We start from the raw sequence: 11385 nt of genomic DNA on the forward strand, positions 1-11385 counted from the left end.
ATAGTGATTTATTTAATTTCCCAACTCTACAGTATGGAGATTCCCCATAGTGGTATGGCGCATCGATGAGGTTGACAGATTCTCGTGATTGAGTCGATCGAAAGCTTTTTCGTAATAAATGGACTGTGGACCCCCGTTCATCGGAACGACACTTCGTGCATATTAATGGGGATCATTTTTAATTTGAACTTCTAGTAACCCTATGCCCATCAGAAAAACGAGTTTCTGGTAGCCTTATTTGCTGTTTGGTTTTCTCCATTCCATGTGCTAAATGACGTTTGAGAAATTTTTAGTTTGCAAGGCGTGCAGATTAGCGGGGCTAAAACTAAAAAGGGTTCAGATTTAAAACATTAATATTATAGGGGGGTCCACGGTATAAGGACTATTGCAATTCGATGACCTGCTCCATTCTCTTGAACACCTTTCCGAAGCTCTGAAACCGTTTCCGGAGATTCTATAAACCATTTTCGAGAATTCTCTGGTTTTTCTAAATCTTCTTTCAGAGATCGTATGAACAATCTTCTAGAGCCTCTTTGAATTCTTTTTCAAGGATTTTCTGGAGAGAACTGTTCATTGTTTCTCAGAGATTCTCTGAATTTACTTTCAGATACATTTTGAGCTCCTTTCAGAGGAGATTTCGGAAGTTTTTTTGAAGCCCTCTCCAAAGATTCTCTCAAATTCCATCCATTGTTCCTCTGAAACTCCGTCTAGAAATCTTCTACATCCTTTTTAAAGTTCTTCTGAAACCTTTTCGAGATCACTGAATTTCCTCATTTCTGAATTCTTTGAAGCCTCTTTCAGGGATTCACTGAAAATCCTTCTAAAGATATCTGAATTACTTTCAAGTGATTTCAGGGATTCAGAATGTGCAAAAATTCATCTTGCCCCGGGATGCATCTTACCCCATCTTACCCTATTCTACAACGATCCACTCCAATGTGAACCCTATTCCCGCAATCATGGTCTTTCGTGATTCTGTTTGCTCGCACTCTCAAAAAATAGATAGGAATAGATAATGTAAACACAACTCACGCTCTGCGTTGACCGTGTAGGCAGCATAACAAACACACCGAAATATCATTCACTGTTTACCGATATGCTGTCAGCATAACCGTTCAGTATTCAATCGTAATCGAAAGCTTCAACATCACCCGAATGGAGGTCTTCCTCCTCGTGTCGGCCCTCGTGGGCTTCCTGGTACTAATCTACCGATATGCCACCGCTTATGCGGATTACTTCGACCAGCGTGGCATCAAATACCGGAAACCGACCTTCCTGCTCGGTAACCTGGGTCCAATCATATTTCAACGGACCACCCCGACTGCCAATCTGACGGAACTCTACCGGCAATTTTCGGGCGAGAAGGCGTACGGATTCTTCGAGTTTCGTCGTCCGACGATTATTTTGCGTGATCTGGAGCTAATCAAGCGGGTATTTATCAAAGATTTCGACCACTTTGTCAACCATACGGCACCGATTGACGAACAGATGGATTCGATTCTGGGCAACGGGTTGATTTCGCTGAAGGGGCAAAAGTGGAAAGATATGCGAACGATGCTGAGTCCAATGTTTACCGGGAACAAGATAAGGCATATGGTGCCGTTGGTGGGGAAGTGCGCGGAAGATTTGTGTCGGTTTGTGGACAAGAAACAGAAGGTTGGTGGTGAGATGGTGGAATGGGACGTGAGGGAACTGTTGGCGAAGTGTTTGGTTGAAGTGATTGGTTCGTGTGCCTTCGGGATCGAAGTGGATTCGTTCGATGATCCGGACAATGAGTTTGACCGGGCGGCGAAGTATCTGATGAGTCAGTCGGATATTCGAAAGGTGGTGCGGTTCTTGCTGATAATGGTACTGCCGAAGGTTTGCAAATTGTTTGGCATGGAACTGTTCGACGAGAAGTATAAGCGACTGTTTCGTCGATTAGTTAGCGAAACAATGAAGGCTCGCGAACGAGATGGGACCAGTCGACCAGATTTGGTGCAGTTGCTGATGCAAGCCAAACGTGGCAAGCTGTCGGTGGAGAATGACACCGCGGAAGATTCCTTTTCAGCGGCAAAGGATCATTTTGAGTCTGGCTCAGGCACTGCCAAATCTAATTGGAGCGACGAAGAGTTGACGGCGCAAGCCGTACTGTTCTTTGCTGCCGGTTTCGATACCACTTCAACACTGCTTAGTTTCACATTGGTAGAACTTGCCCTAAGCCCGGAAATACAAGATCGATTGATCGCTGAAATCGATTCCGTTGATGAACCATTCACGGAAGTAACCTACGAGCAGATCCAAAAGCTTCGCTACTTGGACGCAGTAATATCCGAGTCCCTAAGAAAATGGCCACCACTACCGGCTACCGATCGAAAATGCGTTAAAGATTACGTACTGAACAATCCAGAAGATGATAGTCCAATGTTCGAAATCGAGCAAGATCGAACAGTGTGGATCCCAATCTACTGTTTCCACCACGATCCGAAGTATTTCCCAAATCCTGAACGATTTGACCCAGAGCGCTTCAACGACAGCAATCGACAGCAGCTGAATCAGGCAGCCTACATGCCGTTCGGTGTTGGACCTCGGAACTGCATCGGTTCCCGTTTCGCACTGATGTCAGCCAAGATGATTCTCTTCCGATTGCTTCAGAGCTACCGAGTGGATGTCTGTCCGAAAACTGATACCAAGATGGAACTTTCCAAAACCAAAATGAATATGACGATGGACAAGGGTCATTGGGTTTACTTGCAAAACAGAAAGTGAAAATTTTTGAATTTAAATAAACGCTTTAATGATTCCTTATTGACAATTTACTTAATCCTATCACTTCCTTCACTCCTTGGATGTCTTCGGGAACCACGTGTACAACATTTTGTTGAGCCCGGTTGTCATACCCTTGATGAACTGTGCCACTGATTTCAACATAAATGCACCAGCCCTTCCGGAATCATCCTTAGCAGATGTGCTGGTCACCGTCGTATTCATGGGGATCTTCTGAACGCTGCTCATCGGTTCGGTAGGAATCATATTCTCATGTGACTCCTGGGAAGTTCTCCGCTGGTGCAACATATTCGTCTCCAGCGATCGTGGATGCAGCAGGGCGTTGCGCTTGGCTCGTTGCAGTACCTGCTCGGAAATCTCCTCCTCCGGTTCTTCCCGGGCCGAGTTCTCATCCGCAGCTTCGCCGCAGCAATTGAACGACTCCAGCAGCATATCGAACATCTCGGTAAACTTCTGCTGCAGTTTGGTGTTGTTCATGAAGAACGCCTCGATGCGATCGATCTCACCGGATCCAATCGAACGTTTCCTTCGAGTGAGCTCTTCTATATACGCTTCGGACGTATCGTGGCCACTGTCGTCTTCATCCGACATCATCGAGAGGCTCAGCTCCGAAGAGTGACCTTTGGAATACTCAAAACTCTCCAGACTAGAGCTCACCTTAGATTTCTGCTTTTTATCTCTTTTCGAAGGCCATTCTTGTTTCAAGTTGTCCGAATCAGTTGAATCTGACCCGAAATGCAGAGGAGATTCTTTTTCCTGGCGGGTGGTAGCGGGAAAACCAGCTTCCATCATGCGAATGTCGCTGACTTTGATCAGTTCCGGTTCAACGTGCAGCACCTTGGATGGCTTGGTAATCTCCTCCGGTGTATTCAACGAAATTTTCCGATGAATAGATTCGGCTGGTTCCAACTCCGGTCGAGGAACTCCATCATTTCGTATGAACGCCATCTCTGGAACCACAAACCGTAGGTCCTTTTCCGAGGCTGGTTTTCTTCTTGAAGTCTTCTTTTTGCGCGACTTCTTCAACCGCGAGTCCCTGATCGGAGCTTCTTCGATCGAAAGCAGTTCTTCCTCTTCTGGTCCCTTGGAAATCACCAGGTGGACATCACCTTGCGGGAAGCTGGATCGATTAACTTGCTCTTCATAGCTCTCGCCAAATACCGGTGGTTGGTTGACGGCCTCTGCCAGTGAAGAACGTTTAGTCTTTTTGCTGGCTGTGTTGCATTTCGATGGATTGGCACAACGATTACGCTTGCGAAGTTGTCGCTTTCCTCGCTCTCGCAGCGGACGTCTTTGCTGCTTAAGATTTCTTCGCTCCGCTCGTTTCTCCTTCAACCTTACGGTGCGCTGTTTTCGCCGGTAGTTGATCGTTTGTCGAGGAGGTCTCTTCGCACTTCCTTTGAGTCCTCGCTTCTGCAGAGCTTGTTTCAACTTGCCAACGATAGTTTCCTCCAGCTGGTGATCCGTGGATCGCTTCCGGCGGCTCATCTGAGTAATATCATGCTGATGAGCACGCTCCTCAATCAACTCCTGCAGCAGTTGGTCCACGGGACTTTCCAGCTCTGAGATGCTACGGGAAACCTTTGTGCGAAGGTCCTGATAGTCATCAAAACACTCCCGTAGGTTTAAATTGGGTATCACCCAAAATGCGATTGCGTACCCTGGGATGGTTAGCTGAAGGCCTTTGAGAATTGGACGAATTTTGGCAAACGGCTCCAAAGATGACTCAAAGTCGAACGCTTGATCGTTCAACTGGATCTGTCCATCAACAACGGTTACAACGTACTGCTGAACTTCAGTCGAATATTGCTTGGATGAAAGTTTGAGATCAAATTCGAACCCTTCCGGGTGATGGTTAACGCCCATGAGGGCAAATGATCCGTTAGCACTACGACTACAGTACGCGTAGATTTGAACGTCATCTTCGGTTATCTGGGGAACGTTGAACACTTTTGTGCCGATTGTGGATCTGTGAAGCAATGCGATGAGGTAGATAAAACTATAAGACTGAATTTCCTCGCGTGAAAGAGATTTGAAAACTGCGTTGAATCCATTGCGGGCTGCATCTCCGAGGAGCGTTGCGTAGCGGAGTCCTTCTCGAAGACATGTTTCGTTGCATTCAGTGCCGGAATCGACTGCAGTCGGGAGCCTAACATCCAACCAGATAGGAAGATGAGACCGCACTGGACCACGAACGAAGGATTCCCGCTGCAGAACGAACTCTTGCAGACGGATGTCAGTTGTACGTGGTTCACTGTAAGTTATGTTTATGTGTTAAACACAGATTAAATAATTTAGATTTGATGAAAAAGGACTTACTAGACAACTGATATGGCATCTGCAATTTCATCGACATATAGGTTGAAATAGCGAGCCTGATCGACTCCTGCCTCTCTCCGATCAACGTCACAGGCCACGATTCCTCGATACTTGAACGCCCTGGTAATCGCTTTGAATGCTCGTAGATCATCAATGTACTTGACGGCATCCGTTATATTACCTAAAATATGGCACATTACACGACGTTTACTTCCACGATTCAAGCTACTCACCTGTTCCCAACTGCCACAAGCAGTTCGTAATGCCTAGCTTATTTGCCACCGTCAACACCTTCAGAGCATTCCTCGGTTTCCAGCTGTCCTCACTGTAGTCCAACACAAACACCGGTACCAGTCCGGCTTCCTGTGCCCACTTGTTGAACGCTCGCCACCCATTCGGTGTTATCTGCACCAAACCGGAGTCCTCTTCATTCCCCGCAAAACCATCCATCTTCAGTTCCAACTGACTCGAATCTCCGTACACCTTCATGTACATCGGTCCCAAATTCTTTGCCATCTGAAACGTCTTGTCACTGATCGGGTTCAAAGAATCCTGGAACACACTTCGAGGCTTCGCCGAAAAGCACGCAAACTCCTTCGCAATGTAGTTGGTCACCTTCCGCGGATTAACCATCACGCTGGTCAGCTGTTCGACACTATCACCGTAGACGATCGTTGGTGCAATCACCAACGACAGTAGCGTCAGTAACGCCTTTCTGTGTAGCCACATGATGATTTCCAAGCAGCTTGCGTTCGCGTTGCACTCCCGTCGATAACTGACTGCCGTGAGCTGTCCCCAACGAACCGGGTAGATTCGCTCAGGAAGCAACCGAATTATGCAAGTGTTGGGTGTTTGGTGGCACTTTCTACCGAGCAATGCCGTCCACTCTGGCTGGTGTAAACATTCAAGTTGTCTATATCAGCAAAATTTTCACGGCGCACGACTGTAGGTCGAGCAGTTGTTTTTTTGCTGAGCTGGACGAGATGAGTGAGTTTTGGTTTCGGTGCTGCTGCTGCTGCTGCTGTGAGGTTTTTGGCATGAGGGGGAAAAACTGCACATGTTTACCGAAGGGATGACCTTTAATTTGCGTGAGTTGAATTTTAGACTGCATGCCACGATCGTTGCGTTATGAAAAATTACTGAATGTTCATGATTATTCACTGAAGAATTAAAATGACAAGAGAGTACTTAATGGGCTACCCACCCCCGAAAATAGTATACGTTATAATATGCCCACCAAACAATTCAAAGTCACAAATAAGCATACACATTGAATAAATGCTGTATAACAGTGTACAATGCTGAATAAAACGAGTTGTCGAATTATGTGCTGAAAAAGCTCATTGAGATCGATAGATGCACATTTATTCCACTGTTTGCTCTGATCTGATTAATTTACTTATTAAAAGCTGTAAAAGTGATAAATGTCTTCCCAATTCAACGCCAGAAGTTTGATCTAATAAAAAACTGAATAAGTGTAATTTGTGCACACATTGACACTTTAATTCGATTGTTTTCAATTGATTTAATAACATGCGTTACGTCTAATAAGATTGCATTGCATTGCTTTACAATATTGCTGAATAAAGGTGAATACAGTCAGCATAATAGCTCCTATACCACTATGCGTCCATGTTGTAATCACATGATTTGTAAATCTATCTATATCTATCTATCTATCTATCTATCTATCTATCTATCTATCTATCTATCTATCTATCTATCTATCTATACAGGGTGTTTGGTTCCGGGTTTTACATATTTTCAGGGTAGATAGGGCTCCTAAAGTTATGAAAAAATTCCCATGAAACATAGGGTCGGAAATGACTGATAAGTGAGTTATTCAACATTTTATGTTTTTTTGTTTTGCCAACTTTGGTTAGCTATATTTTTAAATCTTAATGTGGTTTTCTGATTTCAACATACCAAATGAAAGATTAAAATCTTAGCTATCAATGCTGTCTAGAAAAGAACTCGATTAAAGTTAATTATCATACATTAAAATTGAAAAGTATGTTGAAAGTACCGAAAAAACTGGTGAAATTTCAAACATTTTAGTGTTTTTAAGTTGAAATTTTTCATTTCTGTTTATTTAGTTGTTCTACAAAACATTCTCCATGCAGTTCCCTAGATTTGTGTCTTTGGTAGTAACCTTGTAGGCTTTATGGTTTCTTCGTAATTATTGATTTAAAACAGCCATAAAAACTTGTGACGTTTTCTTAAAATGCGCTATAGTCACCCTATTCATTCGTACGTTCGGCTGTTGCAGTGGACTACGCACATGAAAATTTGGTAGAATGTTATTGTAGATGTTTAGCTACATTCTTAACTTTTGATTACCGCACATCTCATGCGCCGAAAGAAAACATAACTGCGGAGATGTTTCGCGGTATCGAATATTGCTCAGTCTCAGCAGAAAACACAACGAGAGACACCGAATCGGCGAGTTCTGAGAGCGGAAGGGAGAGAAGTAGGTAGTGGTAATAAGTCGATGTCCTTTTTATTTCATAGCACTCGCAGCTCAGCTGCTGTGCTGTTTTGATGGAGGAGTGTGGAGCTCCGCTGCTTCTGTATACACACTTAGATTTTTTACAGGAGTTAGTATTTTTACTGGATTTTTGGATTACTGACTCGGTTAAAATTCAAATGAATCGAAATTTTTATTTTTCATCATTACACGGGGTTAACAGAAGTTAGTCTGTAGAATTAGGTAACACATTTCTCAACTTTGAATTTTTTACAGATTTTTTTAAATTTTACCGAAGAGTTCTGCAATTCAAAAACTCGGTAAAAATTACTTGCTCCATAAGTGTGTACTGATGTATGGTTGGTGAAGAGGCTACCATCTGGAGGGTATTCTCAGGCTAATGAATGCCACCCATCCCCACTTATAATTCAGTAATACACTATTTATTCATTTCTGCTTGATATGTTTACAAAGTTTGCAAACAGAATTGCATTGCAGTGTAGTTACCAATTTTCCAATTCATTGACTTCAGATAACTGTTCAAAGTCCCAGATTTTTTATAACGGAATCATGAACAAAAAACCAAAGACCACTATGACAAACGTGATCGTGAACTTCGAGTTTTCTAGGGAGTTGATCTCGGGCACTATTGTGATTTGAGGCACTAAATTGTCATCACAGTTTTGTTATTGTATGTTTTCCGGTAGCAGATAATGGACTCCTGGAAAAACACGAAGTGGAACCAGAGCCAGAGGTTCTGAATCGTTTCACCTTAAAACAATTTCTATGTAAAGATTTTACCGAGTTTTTGAATTGCGGAACTCTTCGGTAAAATTTTAAAAATCTGTGAAAAATTCAAAGTTGAGAAATGTTGAAGTAATGATATTGGGTTGTTAGCGGAATGCTTAATAAAACAGCAAAAAAGGTTATCTTCCATTTAATTCCACTTAATTAATTTTGGTATCCATGACAGATACGTATTTCGACTACAATGTGCAGTCTTCATCAGTGTCATTCCCACTAAAGAACTTATCAAAATTTAACCCCCTTAAGTACTCATCCCCTAGGTAAAAAAAAGTCAAGATCATAGGCATAAAAATGAAACTACAATGTGTTGAAGTGGAGTTTCATTTTTATACCTATGATCTTGACCTTTTTTTTACCTAGGGGATGAGTACTTAAGGGGGTTAGATTTTGATAAGTTCTTTAGTGGGAATGACACTGATAACCTTTTAACCTTTTTTGCTGTTTTATTGAGAAATGTGTTTTACAGACTAACATCTGTTAACCCCTTGTAATGATGAAAAATTAAAAAAAAATCTATTTTATCCAATCTTTACGAATAACAGTCATTTGAATTTTAACCGAGTCAGTAATCCAAAAATCCAGTAAAAATACTAACTCCTGTAAAAAATCTAAGTGTGTATACAGAAGCAGCGGAGCTCCACACTCCTCCATTGAAACAGCACCGCAGCTGAGCTGCGAGTGCTATGAAATAAAAAGGACATCGACTTATTACCACTAGGGGAGAATGGTATACAACGCACCCCCTGGGCAGAACGCACCAGCTGACTTTCATTTGTGGTTTTCATGGCTTTTACGTAACTTTTTTGTTGTCTTATCAAGCAGCACTTCTAGCATAGCATCTGAACTCAAAATCCTGCATGATAAATCCTTAAATTGGTTTAAAAATTCCAAGAAAAACTCAAAATAAAATGAAAAAGTGCGTCTTACCCCGGGGGTGCGTTATGTACTGTTCTCCCCTACCTACTTCTCTCCCTTCCGCTCTCAGAATTCGCCGATTCGGTGTCTCTCGTTGTGTTTTCTGCTGAGACTGAGCAATATTCGATACCGCGAAACATCTCCGCAGTTATGTTTTCTTTCGGCGCAGGAGATGTGCGGTAATCAAAAGTTAAGAATGTAGCTCAACATTTACAATAACATTCTACCAAATTTTCATGTGCGTAGTCCACTGCAACAGCCAAACGTACGAATGAATAGGGTGACTATAGCGCATTTTAAGAAAACGTCACAAGTTTTTATGGCTGTTTTAAATCAATAATTACGAAGAAACCATAAAGCCTACAAGGTTACTACCAAAGACACAAATCTAGGGAACTGCATGGAGAATGTTTTGTAGAACAACTAAATAAACAGAAATGAAAATTTTCAACTTAAAAACACTAAAATGTATGAAATTTCACCAGTTTTTTCGGTACTTTCAACATACTTTTCAATTTTAATGTATGATAATTAACTTTAATCGAGTTCTTTTCTAGACAGCATTGATAGCTAAGATTTTAATCTTTCATTTGGTATGTTGAAATCAGAAAACCACATTAAGATTTAAAAATATAGCTAACCAAAGTTGGCAAAACAAAAAAACATAAAATGTTGAATAACTCACTTATCAGTCATTTCCGACCCTATGTTTCATGGGAATTTTTTCATAACTTTAGGAGCCCTATCTACCCTGAAAATATGTAAAACCCGGAACCAAACACCCTCTATATAAAAATGAATTTCTGTATGTCTGTCAGTCTGTCTGACCCTTATAGACTCGGAAACTACTGAACCGATTGGCGTGAAAATTTGTATACAGGGGTTTTTGGGGCCGTGGAAGGTTCTTATGATGGTTCGAGACCCCTCCCCCTTCTGTAAGGGGGGGGCTCCCATACAAATGAAACAGAAATTTCTGCATAACTCGAGAACTAATCAAGCAAATGGAACCAAATTAGGCATGTGGGGGCGAGTGTGGGGGTATAAGGAGATAATCATAGGGGGTATCCCCTTAGATAATAGGGGGGGGGGGGCTACGTACAATATAGCATGCTTTTTTTTAAATCGGCGCATAAACTCAAGCTAATATTGAATCCCGTGCAAGACCGGGCACACTCAGCTAGTGCTTTATAAACGGCGTATTAGATTCATTATTCGACAACACTGATTCAGTCTAACAGCAAGACGAAATCAGTAGAGTAGTGGTTACCGTTTCTGCTTTCCAAGCAGAAGGTCGTTAGTTTAATACCAAGCTCAACCCTTTTTTTATTTGTGTTCTACGTCTAATTAATTCAAATAGTAATCATCTCACGACAATGAATACATTGATCTAGTTTAAAGTATAACCGAGCATCCTGTCTTTCGACTTGGAGAGGTGAAGAGGTAACATTGCACAGTGAGTGGTCCAAACGACGAAAAACGTGATCGTGTGAGATTACGCAAAATCCTTTGACTTTAGGTATATAGTGTCTTCAGAGAAGTTTTAAGGCATAATTCGGCGCCATCTTTTGACGGTAGCCATTTTGTGATCAATCCCCCTAAAAGTGGGATCCAACACTCATTTTTTTATAAAGTTGAGATAGAAGGTTTGTCAGCAAAGTTGTACATTATGTAAATACAAACAACTTTGCTGAAGACATGACCCTTCTATCTTTTTGCTCAATTGATCTATAAAGCGTTTTTTGTGGACGTGCCCCTTAAATCATATTTTTACCATAACTTTTTCTATGTAATTTTTACAGGCTTGCAATGTTCTAAGGACTACTTTGTATTGTTAAAATACATGTTTTTGTAGAACATTTTTTCTCGCTATTTCCTATATACTTGGAGATATTTGGGATTTTTTAAATAAAATTGGCCTATTTTTGAACTCAAATATTTCATAAGGTGGCAAATGGTGGCAGATCAAACAACTTACATTTGAAAGTAAAACAAAAATGTTGCTAAATTATGCCAGAGTTGTCTACATCGGACTACATCCGGAAAAGTTACAGCTGTTTTAAGAAGGATCAAAATCAAATGTCTCCTATTAAATATTTGATCTCATTCGAATG

The 11385-nt window shown here is 41.7% G+C and overlaps 2 protein-coding genes across 2 annotated transcripts; one reads left to right on the top strand and one right to left on the bottom strand.

Moving 5' to 3' along the window:
* Positions 1–1155: 1155 nt before the first annotated feature.
* Positions 1156–2758, top strand: LOC135699211 (cytochrome P450 9e2-like). The gene has a single exon (XM_065219413.1). The coding sequence runs from the start codon at positions 1156–1158 to the stop codon at positions 2746–2748; it is 1593 nt and encodes a 530-aa protein (XP_065075485.1). The 3' UTR covers positions 2749–2758.
* Positions 2759–2804: 46 nt separating this feature from the next.
* On the bottom strand, positions 2805–5917 carry LOC135699212 (uncharacterized). Its single transcript, XM_065219414.1, has 3 exons — positions 5319–5917; positions 5086–5266; positions 2805–5020 (listed from the first exon to the last, which is right to left on the bottom strand). The coding sequence occupies exons 1-3, from the start codon at positions 5812–5814 to the stop codon at positions 2818–2820; spliced, it is 2880 nt and encodes a 959-aa protein (XP_065075486.1). The 5' UTR covers positions 5815–5917; the 3' UTR covers positions 2805–2817.
* Positions 5918–11385: the final 5468 nt, after the last annotated feature.

The sequence above is a fragment of the Ochlerotatus camptorhynchus genome, unplaced genomic scaffold (assembly GCF_037179485.1).
Source record: "Ochlerotatus camptorhynchus isolate MF236.1 unplaced genomic scaffold, CSIRO-AGI_Acam_v1.1 ptg000104l, whole genome shotgun sequence".
Taxonomy (NCBI): Eukaryota; Metazoa; Arthropoda; class Insecta; order Diptera; family Culicidae; genus Ochlerotatus; species Ochlerotatus camptorhynchus.